This window comes from Astyanax mexicanus, chromosome 19, assembly GCF_023375975.1.
Source record: "Astyanax mexicanus isolate ESR-SI-001 chromosome 19, AstMex3_surface, whole genome shotgun sequence".
Classification (NCBI taxonomy): Eukaryota; Metazoa; Chordata; class Actinopteri; order Characiformes; family Acestrorhamphidae; genus Astyanax; species Astyanax mexicanus.
Window position 1 is genome coordinate 35,936,673 of NC_064426.1, and position 17,257 is coordinate 35,953,929.

Sequence of the window (17,257 nt, forward strand, 5' to 3'; positions counted from 1 at the left end):
CCCACCGCGTCTCGCCTCTGCATTGTTAAACCTTTCACACGTTATAATTTCCTTTCCTCTATAATCACTGTGATTATCACATGCAGACAGTGTGCAATTCAACGGGAGCTTCTAACTACGTTCAAAGAGATAAAGAGAGAGAGACAAAATGAAAGAGAAGAAAAAAAGAAAGTGCAAAGAAGTGAGGAGAGAGAAAAAAAAAGGAGAGGAGGGGGGAAATCTGGAGACCCACAGACAGACGATACGTGGACTCTGACCTAGAAGCGAAAGGGTAACACTTCCTATGAATGCTGTATTCATTTTGCATTATGAATGCATTTATAATGTATTACGTGGGGCACATAATGCCTTATTATGATAACTGCCATAAGCTTGAACATAACTCATAAATACTTAAAGGGCACAAGTATGTGACTTAAGAAAGACAAGTACATTGTACATACTAATGTTATAATGCAGGTTATAACACAGGTTTGGTCCTTTTTGTATTACAGGATTACAAAAAGTAGCATTTACAGTTTTTTTTTTGCTTAAACATTATTACAACTTAAACATTCCTTCAAATGCAATAACATTACGAAAAAACACACTTCACTTGAAGGCAGTACAGAGCACTTATAATGCTCTATAAGGCATTATATAGTACAATAAAATTTCTTCTATATTTAAAAGGCATAAAAAAAACTTACTTCAGCTAAAGCCTGTAATGACATTGCATAAGGCTTTATAATGTGTTATATACTTTTTTTAAAAGTATTAAAGGTTTGAGGAAATCATATATAGGTCTTTATTAGGGACTATAAGTATTTGTGAGTTATTACACAAGCTTATGACAACCATTATGACAATTATAATTGTGTATGCTATATATAATTATATAGCATACACAGTTATGTATGCTATATAATGCATTATAAATGCCAGCAAAAGAATCGAGTCCATTTCAGCTGCATGTGCTCAAAAAAATTGATGAAAAAAACAAAACAAAAAAAAAAATCAAAATCAGTCCCCAAACCCCACCCACTCATACTCACACCCTCCCACCCATCCATCCAAAAATCACAGTCTGCATAAAAATACTGCTGTGGTATAACACTTTGGTTTGGATTGTGCTTTGCGCGTAAATTTACATATGTTTGCGTATCAGCCTCCTTTTTCTTCGGAAGTCATCTTCTTTTTTTTTCTTTTTAATATATATTTTTTGGTTCAGAATCTTTTGGTAATACAGAGACTCTACAGTACCTAAGGCTTCGTAACACTGGAGTTGAAATATGGTTATAAACAGCGTATCCGTAAAGAGTTACAGTGGAGAATAAAGACAACATGTCTGTATGTGCGATGTTCATATCAGCCAAAAACACGCAGATTTTCTAACTTCCTAAATCCTAAATCGGCGAAACCTGATTGGTGGACGTCTCGGTGTGCTGGAATGGCGCAACAGTAGGAATCGGGATGGAGTTTCACCTCTGTTCGTTTTTTTCGATTGACATCTGCTGCGCTCCACACAGCTTTTCTGAATGTCTCCACAAAAAAAAAAAAAAAAAAAAAAAATTTAGTTCAATTAATCCATAAATGTGCAGGCCAGTTTTCACTCCTAATCATCCCCCACTTCAGTCCCTCCATTATTCCCCCTGCTCGTTTAGCTCCATGTCCGACACCAGGATGTTTTTCTCCGCCTCTTCGGATGGGTTGGAGTTAGTGCGGCTGTACCGAGCGCCCTCGTACGACCCTGCAGAGCCGGAGCTCCTCCTCCGATACAGATAAACTCCGCCCACCACGAGGGCAATGAGGACCAGTACAGCCAGGAGGATGAGAACCAGCGCGGGAAGATGATCCACTTGATCTACACATGAACAGAACAGTCCAAGCAGTGAGCATCTGAGGTGGATTTATTGAGTTTATCATGTTGCATCATTTCAAACATATTGTTGCAATTGAAATATGGTTAATAAAAACTGAAATATAGTTTGTCTATAGAGTTAAAGATGAGTTTCTTTGATTTTACCAAATTAAAAACCTCTGGAATATAATCAAGAGGAAGATGGATGATCACAAGCCATCAAACCAAACTGAACTGCTTGAATTTTAATGGCATACAGTTATCCAAAAGCAGTGTGTAAGACTGGTGGAGGAGAACATGCTGCCAAGATGCATGAAAACTGTGATCAAAAACCAGGGTTATTCCACCAAATATTGATTTCTGAACTCTTAAAACTTTATGAATATGAACTTGTTTTCTTTACATTATTTGAGGTCTGAAAGCTCTGCGTCTTTTTAGTTATTTAAGGCATTTCTTATTTTCTGCAATAAATGCTCTAAATTACAATATTTTTATTTGGAATTTATTTGGAATTTTTATTTGGGAGAAATGTTAAATAGAATGTTATAGAATAAAACAACAATGCTCATTTTACTCAAACATTTACCTATAAATAGCAAAATCTGAGAAACTGATTCAGAAACTGAAGCGGTAACTTAATTTTGTACAGAGTTGTATGTTTGTAGTGCATGTGAAGCAATGGAACCCAAAGTTTGTGAACATCCCTTATTGTTAATTTTATGTACACTAACTGCTGACACAGTTGTTTAGCTGTGAATACACAGCAAGTTTAATCTGCATAGAAAGATCTGCCAATAGAATAGGATGCCCAGGAGCAGCCTCAGTCACCATGCTCCATGCCAATAATCAGACAGAGCCCCTGCAGTGGCCTGTACAGCAGTAGAGCACTAATGCTTTCATCTCTGTTTACAATCAAATCCTTACAGAAATGTTCTACAATCTAATAAAAACTCCTCCTCAGAGAAATAGTATCAATATATACATAATACTCTCAATTTTACACTTTTTTAATAATTAAAAAAAGAGCTATTTATATGATGCCTGACACTGGATGGCACTATAAATATATAAAAAATATTTACACAAAATCAAGATCTAAATTAGTAGATAACGTTTATAGATGTCCTTAATTTTTAGGTGTGAATCTTTCAAAATATTAGTATGGCATTAGTATGACATTACAGAGGCGGTTAAACTTACTTCGTCCATCGTGCATGTCCATGTCCAGTCCTGCGAGAATAAAGGATTAAAATATAAAAATAATTAAATAACCAAATTTGAATAAATATGATGGTAACACTTTTTTTTTTAATGTCATCTCTATAAGACTCTATAAACATACTCATAACACATTATAATGCATTCATGAGGCATTATAAACATGGTTATACATATTTATAAAAATGTATAACTCATTATAGCAATGTTTATTAAACATCATGAACTGTGATTATAATGCATTAATAGCTACGTTTATAACATGTTATACATCAATACCAAGAAACTCTACCAAGTCCCTGTTTGCAGACTTTATCATGACTAAAAAAGCTTCCAACTTATAAACACACCCTCAATAATCCTATAAATATATTTTTAACCACTCATAAATTATTCTTGTCTGCAATATAATATTAATTATAGTCAATTATAATGTATTATAACAGGTCTTTATGCGCTCTAAGTAAAGTGCCAGACTTTCATTGTAGGACTAGATTATTAATGATAGAGATATACTATTTTAAGACATATATTATAAGCACAGCTTATAATGTATTATGATCACAGGTCATAATGCTTAACAAACATGGCTATAATGGGTTATGCTGCATTTTTATAAACATTTATAGCCATGTTTATAATGACTTATGAATGCATTAAAATATGTTATGAATGTGGTTATAGCGTCTAATGAAGATGACATTCATAGAAAGTGTTACCGAGCAGTTTAGATGTTACTTAATAGCAGAGGTGGAAAGTAATGAATAACATTTATTCACGTTAATGTAATTGAGCATATTTTATGAGTAATTTGTACTTTTACTCAAGTACATTTTGACACAAGTAATTTACTTTGGAGTAAGTAATTTACACAAGTAAATTTTTAAAACTCCCAATTACTGAGTAAAAAATATTGAATAAAAAAAAAAAAAATTGGCACGGATGCTTGCGCGTGGAGTAACAAGGCAATAACGCCCTTATTTAATTTATTTACTTTTTTACATCAAATAATCAAAAGTAGCTATGTAACTTTTACTCAAAGTACATTTTAAATTGAGTACTTTTTTACTTTTACTCGAGTAAATTTTTAGATGGGTACATTTACTTTTACTTGAGTAGAATTTTAGCAAAGTAAAGGTACTTTTACTTAATTAATTTTTTTGTACTTTTTCCACCTCTGCTTAATAGTAATAAACAGCAGTTTATACGAGAATAAATATGAGAGAATGAACAACACTTTAGGTGAGAATTAAAAATTAACATTAAAATAAAAAAAATATTTTATGTTTTATTAATGTTTTGTTATAATTGTGTGTGTGTTGATGTGGTTTTGTACCTCGTGGCCGTTTGCAGATGACTCCATGGGTGCGATTCTTGCAGGATCCAGGCCTCCAGAACCCAGTGTTGCTCTGCACCCAGAAGCAGCTGTTAGCAGAGAGCATGCTCAGATTAGCGTCCTGCTGCTCCCAGTTAGTGTACTCCACAACCGAGCTGTCCTGCCACTGCAGACCACCTCCTACACACAAACACATACACAAACACACACACACACACATACACAAACACACACACAAAGAGAAACAAAATCATTAGTCGGGTCATAATGTCACTGGTAAAATAGACAGATTGCTAATTTAACACAGATCCAATCAGTGTGATTAATGTCAACGACAGTGATGAGTGATGAGCCCTGGATTAACCCTGCTCTTACCTCTGGGGTTAAAGGTCATGCCAAGCCAAGCGCCATTAGCCTGCTCCTGATAGCCCTGAATGTGCTCCCATACAAATCCATTCTCACTCTCATCCAGCACTGACAACAGCTCTGCGTCCACTGAGAGAGCGAGACAGAGAGAGATAGAGAAAAAGAGAGGGGGGATTATTATATATTCACATGAACTGCATCCAAATTGATGACTTTAATTCTCAAATTAAGTCAAAGTTCTAGTAACATACAATATATATAATAATAAGTTCAGTTCTAGTAATAAAATACTGGTTTTAGCTCTGCTGACAAGCAATGACAGTGTTTAAACTTTACGTTTCCTTGTAATCTGATGACACACGCTGATCGTTTTTATCCTTTACTACTAAAAATATATCATCCTGAATGGTCCTTTAAAATATTGCCTCACTTCATACAAATAGTAATCAAGTTTTGCAAATGTTTTGCAGCCTTCCAATAAAGTGTGCTTCTTTCATAAGGCACAGAATCAGCAACTGTATAAAATGCAGTTCTGTGCTGTATTATCACAACGATTTAAACATCAAATTTGATGCAACAGTACTATTTTTCACCCCTCCAGAGGGTTCATAACACTGTTAATCCCAAGCTTTTTGTGAAACAAGTTTGTATACTCTTGTATACTCTGCATATAAACCTGTCAGTCCCTACTTTAATAAAAGTCTAGTACCTTTTTTGCAGGTGTGCAGAGCCTCGTGCTGTAACCTGAGCTGGTTCAGGTTAAAAGCATAACAGTTGTTTCTGAAAGGAATCCAGGACCAGTCCCCCAGCGTCTGAAGGCAATGTCCTGGATACGTCCACCTATGAGCAATGGTTCGCTCTGAAAACGGAGATTTAAAAAGTGTTGAAGACATTTTATCCAAAGTTTCAAATGCAAACTACAAATTATTAGACTGGTCGTAAGACTGTTCAACTCCTCTCAGCCAAGCAAACTGAAGTCTCTGTGACACTTTTTCATTCCGGCAATTCTGGCCACACCATGGACACACCCCCATCTATGGACACACTTTCAGTCTTGCTGATGCCTATAACACTATTTTTATAGTTTTACCCTTTTTTGCACTAGTGGTTCCTTCACTATCTACTGTTTACATATCTTTTGTAATTATCCTCACTTTATGCACATCAACTGGTGTTCATTGTCTACTGTGTTCAACTGCACTACCTCCATTCTCCATTACACACACACACACACACACACACACACATACTAAAGACTGTACTTTTATACTTTTCATTTTATCTTTTTATTTTATTGTATTTATATGTTTCGTTATATTTTATCCTTTTGTAACTTTGTGTATTATACATACCTGCTGGACGTGTAAAATTTCCCCTTGGGATCAATAAAGTATCTATCTATCTATCTATCTATCTATCTATCAAATCATGTTACTGCATTCTCTACTGCAGCATTTTCACACCTCCACACAGCACATTCACACTTTCATCATAATAACTAGAATAAGACAAAGAAACATAGAAAACTTTGAAACTATTACAAGTATAAATATTTCCTTAAATTTATTTATAAATTACAGACGAAGCCAGATTGCAGTGAATACTGGAAGAGTCAGGTCTGGCTGACCCACATGGCAACAGCACCTTTAGCTCAACTTAACATTAAACTTCGTCTCAGTTTCAGCAGTAAAGAGAAGAATTAGAGGTCTCACAGGTAAAGCGTAGAAATAAGGTAAAAAAGAACAGCTTTTCTGGGTCATACAGCACTGCTACTGGACCACTTACAAATAAGGATGTTTTAAAAATTTGACTGGTAGTGTACATATGAGCAAATGAGGATTTTCTTCATTTTAGTGAGATTTTTTCAGGAAGAAGCTATGAAGGTCTTCTTTTGCCTACCAGTCCTTTTATGGTTATACTGTTTGACTGAAGGGTTATAGTCTTGTCTAATGTTCCAAACTGTTTATTCTGGTAAGCCTACGGTATGCCTGATGTCTCTCACTGTTTTATTCAAATTTTTTAGCCTTATAATCATTTCCCTGACTTTCATTGGCCTTATGTTTCTCAACAAATTTGCAAAGCAAATGTGCTGACTGCGGCCTTTTAGGTACTGTAAATCTACATGTTGAATCTAAATGTATGTCTAATGTTAAAATCTGAAATGTTCTTTTAAACCTTTGGTTAAAACTAGTGGTGTCAATCAATTAAAATTGAATTTTGTGATTAATCATGGTTAATCACACCTTTTCTTTCACAAAACTAAGCTTTTGATAGGTATTTAAATGTGAATCATTAAAGGAAACTCTTAGATTAGTATTTTATTTGTATTTGTATTATTGGTGCCAATCTTTAAAAAAATAATCATATTAAATCATATTAATCACAACAATATTCTGTGTCTAAATCATGGATACAATCATGCTTATGTTTTTTCTTATTGTGGTATTTAACAGTAATAATGGTGTAGTTGATTTAAACCTGGTGACTATAGCTTTTTTTTTTTACTGTGTTATAATATCTCATGGCAGTTTTGATGCCTTTTACACTAGAATATTGTAATACGCTGAGTAACTAAGTTTAATTGAGAGTTTTAATGGAAAAATAAATGCTAGTGTAGCTCCATATTCCACACTCAACAGCTTAAAAGAAGGAAATGCGCCATCAGCTGTGTGTGTGTTTGTGTGTGTGACCACACAAGTGAAAGAGAGAGAGAGAGAGAGAGAGAAATAATGTACCTTCTGAACTCATCACTTAGTGTTGCTGTGTTATATCACTAAATAAATCTGCTAATGCATCACTAGGCTCTGTCAATTTTGTGATGTGATTAATTTTGAAAAAAACAAAAAAAAAACAGTGATAAAGTTTTCAGATTAACTGCATGCATTACTATTGTCAGCCCTAGTTAAAATTAGGGGTGTCAACGTTAAAGCGCTAACGCACGCTGTTAATTTGGAATCAGTTATGCGTTACTACTTTTTTAACGCAAGTTAATTAAGGCACCAAGTTTGACCCCTACTTCCGCTGTAATCTGCCCCACCCAAATTCAAATTAAGTTCGAATTCAGAAATCCTCACAATTTTACAGTCCAATTTATCACGCATTCTTTATAATAACCCCCCATGGTTGATTATCTCCCCTTAAACATACTATTATTTTAATTGACACCACTAATATACATATAATTGCATTTTACATTTCTTACATTCATTCTTTTATTTACATTTAAATATCCGCTATAATAATTTACGTCTGAAGAAAAACATATGCAATTCATCGCAGTTAATCACAGAATTTTGTTGTGATTAAGCGGATTACATTTTTTAATCGATTGACACCACTAGTTAAAATATATAATATACATACCTGTATTCATTTCACAAATGGCTGCTTCTAATTTAGAGTCACAGGCAGATACAGTCCATTGTCCGCCAGTAGTCATGTGACCACAGCCAGTCGTCGGCTTGGGCTCTCCGTCCTGCCAGTCACTGAAAGTAACATCCTCTTCACCCAGCCATCTGTAGCTCCGACCCTATTGGCAGTAAAAAAAAATCATTGACACAAGTTTTGCATGGCATTTACAAACTGAACAAAGAAAAACACACACACACATTCACCTACCCCATCATTATGCAGGGAGATCCAGGCAGGTTTGCGGAGAGTACTGAGCAGGAGTTTGAGGTACGCATGCTGTCGTGGATCTCGTACTGCAGCCAGGCTGCCGTTTACAGACTCACACACCTGCAGAGCCCCCTCCCAGTCCAGCTTCTTCTGCAACAAACGGTACTGAACCCCCTGAAACTCCAAAGGGCTGCCCAATGCAGGGGGAAGAAGGTCTACACCAGGAGGTATAGCAGGGTCTGCACACATATAAACACACAAGAAAGGGGCTCATTTAAACTCCTAGCATGGCACAGGCACATGGCACAGTCAAATAATGAGTGTTCAGTACATAGAACTGACAGACAGTGTTCTGTCAGATCTGAGTCTGGATCAAGAAGTGTTAAATATCTGCTCAACAGTAATTTAAAGGTCTCCTTCCGCTAAAATCCACTTTTTTTGGTTCTTTGTGAAATACTGTAGGTCTCTCTGAGTTGTATATGGATGCTGCACATAAAACTGTTCTTCAACCTCCATTGTCTGCAGCAGCTAAGAAAAGAAAATGCTCAGAAAGACAAGGCGATCAGGACTGCCCACAGACAGCTGGGCTGCAGTAGAGCTGACACTGTCAGCTAAGGAGCTTACAGCTCTGTTTACACAGCTAGTTAGCTATGTTGTGTAAGCAACTATAGGTTTAAATTGGATCTCCGGTTGATTCCGCGTTTTACCAAACCTAAAATATACACTAGGTAAGCACAGTTTGACAAGGTAGCACATCTTAAAAGAAAACAGTTTTACAGAAAACACTTTTAATTTTTCTTAAATTTGTCATCAATAGGACTTAATGACCTAAAAACAAAATTTTTGCTTCCTACAATAAGTTAATGAACTATTTTCAAACATAAAATTGGATGAGATTTTTATCTGGCCCATGTTTCTGTCAGGCCTGGCTGTAGAAACTTTTGACTGGGATTCCTGCCCTTGTTTTCAATCAATTGAGTTTAATGTCATTGGACACTAGATGGTACGGGTAGTGCTTTCATATAGGGTCAAAGGTCAAGGTTTTAAAAAGTGCAGTATCATGGTGCAGAGAAGCTGAAATGTTATGTCCCCTTATGAGGACGCAAGGTCTCAAGAGGATATAGATCAGACTCTGGGGCTTCGATGTGATGAAACTGCCCAAGCACCAAATCACCAAGCCTGAGGTAAGAGTTTAGTAGAGTTAGTTCAGCCATGGGAAGAGAGTCTGAGAGTCTGACTTTAAGTGAAGTTTAAGGGCTAACTTTACCTAGCACTCAGTGCTGTATCTTTACAACTAAGGCTGTATCTCTGAAAACATTTTGTCCTTTGAGTTTTAGAGCTGTAAAACTGGCTGTAGGGGGAAGGCAGCTAGGCGTTCTCTGCTTCAGTGCTATTACCTAATCAGAGGCGATATATTTGCATGTTTGAATAATCATGTGCAAGAGTCAAAATCCTATCTTTTTTCAGAGACCAGTAATTTAGTGAACTAAAGCAGGGCTACATAGAAACACCTGAGCACATTTTGTCCAAATCAAGCTATGAATGGCACAAAATAAAGAAAAATAAGGCTTTGATGTGGCCTAGTCAAAGTCCTAACTTACTGAGTCATATGAAAACTGTTTTTTAAACTTTTATTCTGTTCTTATTGACTCATAATTCAATTCTGAATCAGGATTTACACACATTAAGTGTGTCAAGTATGTAAAAATACCAATAACAAGTTAAGAGGGCAGAGATACTTTATTATGACACTGTATATAGACAGAACTGGGCTTTATAATCGTTTTATTTTTGTTACCTTTGCTTTTCATGCAGATGTATCCATGTTTCTCTCCTTCACAGCCTCGGGATGACCACATTCCTGTGGTTCGGTGAGGGACACTATGCAGAAGCACCACACAGTTACCCTAGTAAAATATACACACACATACAACAAAGAGAGTAAATTCACACATTAAAAAAATTTATATGAGCACAGAGCACTTTGGACAAGGAGAAGCTGTATGGGAGAGTGATGCAAAAGAAGCCATTTCTGCAAGCACGCCACAAACAGAGTCGCCTGAGGTGTGCTTTTGCATTTGCATACCTCAGGCGACTCTGTTTGTGGCGTGCTTGCAGAAATGGCTTCTTTTGCATCACTCTCCCATACAGCTTCTCCTTGTGCAAAGTGCGCTGTATTGTTGACCGATGCACAGTGACACCATCTGCAGCAAGATGATGCTGCAGCTCTTTGGAGGTGGTCTGTGGATTGTCCTTGACTGTTCTCACCATTCTTCTTCTCTGCCTTTCTGATATTTTTCTTGGCCTGCCACTTCTGGGCTTAACAAGAACTGTCCCTGTGCTCTTGTTCCTCACAGTGGAAACTGACAGGTTAAATCTCTGAGACAACTTTTTGTATCCTTCCCCTGAACAGCTATGTTGAACAATCTTTGTTTTTAGGTCATTTGAGAGTTGTTTTGATGAGCCCATGATGCCACTCTTCAGATGAGATTCAAATAGGAGAACAACTTGCAATTGGCCACCTTAAATACCTTTTCTCATGATTGGATACACCTGGCTATGAAGTTCAAAGCTCAGTGAGGTTACCAAACCAATTCTGTGCTTCAGTAAGTCAGTAAAAAGTAGTTAGGAGTATTCAAATCAATAAAATGATAAGGGTGCCCATACTTTTGCACCGGTCAAATTTTGGTTTAATGCATATTGCACATTTTCTGTTAGTACAATAAACCTCATTTCAATCCTGTAATATTACTGTGTCCTTTAGTTATTAGATATATCAAACTGAAATGGCTGTTGCAAACACCCAAATATTTACAACTAAAAATGATTAAGATTAATAGGGGTGCCCAAACTTTTTCATATGACTGTATATAATATTTTTGCATTGCTGAGTGAGAATTTGATTGCATTCAGCAATCAAAGAGCATTAGTGAGCTCATTAGACTTGTCTATTGACAATATTTCTCTACAGGGACTACACCTAAACCTACATGTGCATTTGCACATCTGTGTCAGTAATGTGCGAGCGTGTAAGTATGGAAAGACTTTTCCAGTACCGAGTTCTTGCTGTGTCCTCTGTTGTCCACTGGCTCCCCAGGGGCCCAGTTTGTGTAGCTAAGGAGCCCAGGCTCCGCCCACCTGAACTGTCCTTCTGAATCCGCTTTGAGCCCCACCCACAAATGGAAGCTGGAGTTTGGCAGCAGAGTCACCAGGAAGGCTACAGAAGACAAAAGGGGTGTGGGGGGGAAAAAGATAGGAGAAAAAAGAAAGGAGTGTTACAAAAGAAGGTAGAAATGTGTTAAACAAAAGAAATGTCTCTCAACAGTTCACTAAAAATGGCTTTTGTTGCTAACAGCAGTCCTATTGTTTTGGGGTTCTGCAGGGGTGAGCTCTAGGGCACATTCAGTTTATTAAAACCTCGCCTTGGCTTTAGGAGACGGCAGCTTGGGATCATTTTACATGATTCGGGCATTCTTCTCAGTAAACCCGAAAAGCATGGTCAGCATCTCCGGCATGCCTCGGACCACAGGAGAGAAGCCAGGACTTTAAATCCTTCATACAACTATTTCAAACTTTGCCACGTTAGGGGTTTAAAAGAAGTTGTGATTCCACATTGACAGAGTTAAGCAGCGTCAACAGAAAAATTATATATGTGTTTGAGTGTATACTGTATTTTTCGCACTATTAAACGCAATTAAAATCCTTTAATTTTCCAAGAAATAGTCTGCTGAAGTGCAGTGTTATAAAGGAGTTTCAGTTTAGTTCTCTAGCCGCAGAGGATGGAGCAGTATTAGCATTATCTGCTAATTGCGCTAAACAAGCTACGTGGGACAAACCGCTAGCTGAAAGTGCCCTGGCTCACCAGAACACTCAGGGTTCCTCAGTGTAGCGCTGTTGGATGTTGTTTACTAGTTCTAACTGCGGCTAGTGGTTAGCCGCTAATGCTAATGCTGCTGCACCCAGCCTTAGTGGAACACTGGAAATCTAAGCTTACTCTAAATAAACAGAGGTGCTTTACTCATCCAAATAAACAGTTTTAAGGAGAGAAATCTGTGTAGATTAACATCCAGCGCTTGTTTGACTTTATGATTTTTTTTTTAAGAATTAAAGTTCTGTTTACTTAGTTTAGCCTAACTTAGTTACCCCCACCACCACCACCCATCGGCGAGACCTGCTAAATTAGATGTATAAAAATAGACCAGAAAATAGATGGTCAGTGACTGTGCGCCTTACAGTGTGACGAATATGTTTTTTATTTTTTATTTAAACTGCTTTTTGCTTTCAAAACAGCCTCAGTTCTTCGTGGCATGAAATCCACAATATGTTAAAACATTATATTGAAATTCCAGCCCATACTGACAAAAATCCAGCTTAAACTACTAGCATTTGCCCGTTGCTGTTTTCAGATGATCTAAACTGGTCTTTGATGGACAAGACGGTTGTAAAACTGGCCATCTAAAATATATATACTGGAAAGCTGGCTGATTAATCAGCTCCTGAACAGTACAGTGTATGTAGCATTAGATTTGGCCTTTCTGGTCATGCTTGTGGACAAACTTGGTCTTACTGAACATGCTTGCAATGCTAGTCATCCAACTTAATCTAGCTGGTTATGCTAGTCAAACGGCATGGCCAAGCCTAGTCATACACTTAGTTTAGCTTTGTTAGTTTAGCTTCGTTTAATCAAGCTTGTAACTAGCTAAATCAGCTAAACCATCAAACTAAAAACTCTAAGTCTAATCTAAGGTTGTCATCTTTTTGCTATGAATTTCTGTCCAGTTTTTATAAGCTTCTGCCCACTGCAGCCTTAGCTTTCTGTTCTTGGCTGACCAAAGTGGTTATCTGAGTTCCCATATATCAAAAACATGAGTTATACAAAAAAAAAATACAAAATAAATTAAATATACATCAAAATAACAGAAAGAAAAAATACTACTAATTTAAAATGTGGAGTATTTCAGCCTGGACTGACTGTTTGTTTGTGTTTTAGGCAAAGTACAAGGAATCCAACAGAACAGAACATACAGTGATTACACAAAAGGATAGTAACAATAGCAAAACGTGTGTGTGTGTGAGTTTGCATTTGTGTATACCTTGCTCAATATGACTAGGCACTGTAGCTAGTTTTGCACTTTGAGATTCGCACATTATGCGGGCGGCAGACCAGGTGACACGTCTCGCTTCCTCTTGCCCAAATACCTTATAACACTAGGAAAGACAGAAAGGGTTAAATTAGGCCTTTAGGCCTTAATCAATGTATTCGTAGTTCAATACAATTTAAATTCAAAAATGTTAGGAGCTACATTACAGTAAAGTTATCAGGGTTCACATTTAGTACAGGTCAAATAAAATTGGCAAAGTACATAAATACAGAGTTATGAATAACACTCCTTAAAGACCATAATAGGGAAGAAAAACAGAAGAGAATAGTTGAGTTACTCTGTGAAGGAATGGACTCCAGCCATCAGGGCAGCCTGCTGGAGTGGGGGGAGGAGCTGGAGTCGGAGGAGGCGTGCCCGTGACGTTTACCCTCTTGCACACATATGGCAAATCTAAATGACACTTCTGATCTGCCCATTCACCTGAGAGGGAGAAAGGAAAAAAAATGAAAGTAATAAATATTATTTTTACTGTAGACTGAATATATTTTGGTTTCACATTGAAAGATTAAGAATATGAGACAAAATATAAACATTTACATTTTTTATTTCCAGGTATTTACATCTGGATCTGAAATACAGTGTCTGAACCCACACACTTTTCTTATGAGCCAACATATTGCAAATTCTTAGCTTGCAAAATTCTTCTGCGTTCTTCTTCTGAAATGCTTTTTCAGGCAGTGTGTTTTGAATCATTATCTTACTGCGTGATGGGGCATCCCACTAGCTAATATTGCCCTGGCTTACCAGAACACTCAGGGTTCCTCAGTGTAGCGCTGTCGTTCGGCATTTACTAACGCTTACAGTTAGCTTCTTGTGCTATTGCTGCTGCACCCAGCCTTAGTAGAAATCTGGAAATTTAAGCTTACTGTAAACAAATGGAAGTGCTTTACTCACCCAAATAAAAAAAAAGTTTTCAGGAGAGAAATCTGTGTATATTAACATCCAGAACTTGTCTGACTTAAAAAGATTTTTTTTTTTTTAAGAATTACAGTTTTGTTTATGTAACTTAGCTTTTAGTTACCCCCCACCACCACCACCCAGCAGCGAGACCTGCTGAATTAGAAAAAAAACACGGTGACACCCTGTTCCTTACTAGTGTTGCATAATGCGCCTTGTAATCCAGTGTGCCTTATGTATGAAAATAGACCAGAAAATATACTTTCATAATTCGGTGCTTCTCATAGTGTGAAAAATATGCTATTAAACTAAATGTACCTCTACTGTGTATGATAAAAAACGTATGTGCTAGTTGACGAACCTTTAGATGCAGAGATGTGGACACACTTGCGGTCTCTGGTGGGGGGACGAGGTTGTCCAGGTCCCCAGGACACATAGTTGAGCACCGATTGATCAGACCACCTGTATCGCCCGTCCTTCTCATAAGTGTACAGTCCAATCCACCAGAGATCACTTTTTATGTTTGACATCTAGACAGAAACACACACACACACACACACACACACACACAAACAAACATTTACACACAAACACACACAGATACCCTTTCATTAAACAGATCAGGAAGTAGATGTGGGACTTCAGGTATCCTACAATATATGAAATTAGCTATAATTAATTGCATTTTACAGAACCCATATCTACCATTTATATGAAAATTGCTATGCTTACATATCGGCCATAACATTAAAACCACCTTCTTTATATTGTGTACATCTCTTTTGTGCTCTGACCCATTCATTTTTGGTAGCTAGTGTCCACTGCATACTTGAAGCACCCCACAAGTTCTGCCTTATGCTTACAATGTGTTCTGATCTGGTCATCTAGCCCAGTATTTCTCTTTCTGGTGTTTTTTTCCTGCTCCTAACACACCTGATCCACCTAACCAGGTTAATAACAGCCTATTATGAGTTAAAGTGGGTGTGGTAAAGCAGAAAAAGCCCTAAAATGTGCAGGGCAAAGGGCCTTAAAGGAACAATAAGTAATAAATGCGAGTGGTTGTGTGAAATGGCTACAGGAGTATAATTTCTAAACACTGGATAGAGTCTTCTGCCCCACCCACTCCTCCCTAGATGCCAAGCTCACGCATGTTGTCTGGCCTGACACACATTGGCATTCCTGTCTTGACTGCATTGGTTGTAGTAATAAATTACCTAGTTGTGGTTAGCAACCTTACTGAAGCTCAGTGATTACCTGTTTAGCAGAAGCTAAAGGATTAGCCAGCTCGCCAGTTACCATGGCGCCAGCACATTATTACAAACAAATTACTGTGACATACTGCACAGTTCAAATAAGAAAATACTGGCTAAAGCTCTGCTGACAAGAGCTGCCAGTGCTTAAACTCAGCATATTTCCATAATATCTGATGATACATTTTGATCATGTTATGAGTTACTACAGAAAATATTATTTTTAATGGTCCCTTATTTTCACTTTTCAATGGTTTTAATATTATGGCTTATTGGTGGAATAAAATGATCTTTCCTTCATCTGACTGGCTGCCTTTAATTGTGGTTTATTCAAAGAGCAGTCCATCTATCCAAAAAACACCTACTTTAGGGTGTGGGGTAGTGAAAGATGTATGTTTGTGAGTGTGTACCTTGCGCACAGTGCCTGCCAAGAACTGTTTCTCTTCGTTGGAGTGTATGGAGGCAAGAGAGGCGTGAAACCAGCTGCAAATCCTCTGGGCCTGCTCCCATGTGGTGCGATGCTCAAATAGCTTATACTGAGCCTCTTGGAAATCCACCCACTCCTGACCAGAGTCTACACACACACACACACACACACACACCTTCAGTTAAATTTGTGTACCGCTTCAAATTTGGCCAAAAAATTGCAATATACACCACGTTGTGGTAATGTAAAAAAATGCATAACTCTATAAAATCTCTATAATATTTCCATTACTGACCTTCAGTAATTTCAGGCTCCACCTCTGCTTTGCCTGCAGCAAACAAAACAGACATAGGTAAGAATGTGCATGTGTGTGTGTGTGTGTGTGAGTGTGTGTGTATGTGTGTGTTTGTGTGTGTGTAAGAGAGAGAGAGAGAGAGAGAGAGCACACCTTTTGGTATTTTGCAGATCCAGTCCAGCTCAGTATCACATTCAGCCTTCAGCCAGTTCATATCAGCAGGGTTCGCCGCTCCACAGCGAGCTGTACTATACGCATCCCTGCCAAAATTCTGATAGGACACCTGAGAGAGAGAACAACAGAGAGAGAGAGAGAGAGAGAGAGAACAAAAGAGAGAGATGAAGCAAAAATGTGAAGAAAAAATAAGATACTTCCTAAAGAAACTTAGACATATCTTAAATCTCAGAATTTAAACTCAACAATAAAAAGCCATTAGATGTGTCTGCAGATACATGAGCTTTATTCAACTGAATACACTGACTGTATAAATGATTTACATATAATAATTATTGCCGTACTTTTCGGACTATAAGCACACTTAAAATCTTTAAATTTTCCCAAAAATCAACTTAGAATCCAGTGCGTCTTATGTATGAATTCTATCAGTCAGGTATTAAGGAGCAGTAAAGCAACTCCTCTGAAGTACAACGTTATAAGAATGAGTTTTCAGTAAAGTTTCTCCAGCACTAGGGCTCGGTGCAGCATCATTAGCATTAGCTGCATAAGGACGAGTATATTGGAGGAGTATAAGTCTGCGTGTTTGCCATGTGAAAACAAGCTATGTGGGATGAACCGCTAGCTAATATTGCTCTGGGTTACTGAAACACTTAGGGTTCCTCAGTCTAGCG

The 17,257-nt window shown here is 37.4% G+C and overlaps 1 protein-coding gene across 1 annotated transcript in view; it reads right to left on the minus strand.

The window, feature by feature from the left end:
- Positions 1 to 1,527: 1,527 nt before the first annotated feature.
- Positions 1,528 to 17,257, minus strand: part of mrc2 (mannose receptor, C type 2) — a 75,330-nt gene continuing 59,600 nt past the window's right edge. The window contains exons 16-30 of the mRNA XM_049467876.1: positions 16,563 to 16,692; positions 16,410 to 16,442; positions 16,098 to 16,261; positions 14,799 to 14,967; positions 13,818 to 13,960; positions 13,472 to 13,586; positions 11,435 to 11,595; positions 10,177 to 10,285; positions 8,379 to 8,617; positions 8,124 to 8,289; positions 5,470 to 5,619; positions 4,770 to 4,889; positions 4,395 to 4,574; positions 3,041 to 3,070; positions 1,528 to 1,843 (exon numbers count right to left, since the gene is read on the minus strand). Coding sequence (XP_049323833.1) covers positions 1,623 to 1,843; positions 3,041 to 3,070; positions 4,395 to 4,574; positions 4,770 to 4,889; positions 5,470 to 5,619; positions 8,124 to 8,289; positions 8,379 to 8,617; positions 10,177 to 10,285; positions 11,435 to 11,595; positions 13,472 to 13,586; positions 13,818 to 13,960; positions 14,799 to 14,967; positions 16,098 to 16,261; positions 16,410 to 16,442; positions 16,563 to 16,692 — 2,130 coding nt within the window. The 3' untranslated portion in view covers positions 1,528 to 1,622. The remainder of the gene's footprint in view (positions 1,844 to 3,040; positions 3,071 to 4,394; positions 4,575 to 4,769; positions 4,890 to 5,469; positions 5,620 to 8,123; positions 8,290 to 8,378; positions 8,618 to 10,176; positions 10,286 to 11,434; positions 11,596 to 13,471; positions 13,587 to 13,817; positions 13,961 to 14,798; positions 14,968 to 16,097; positions 16,262 to 16,409; positions 16,443 to 16,562; positions 16,693 to 17,257) is intronic.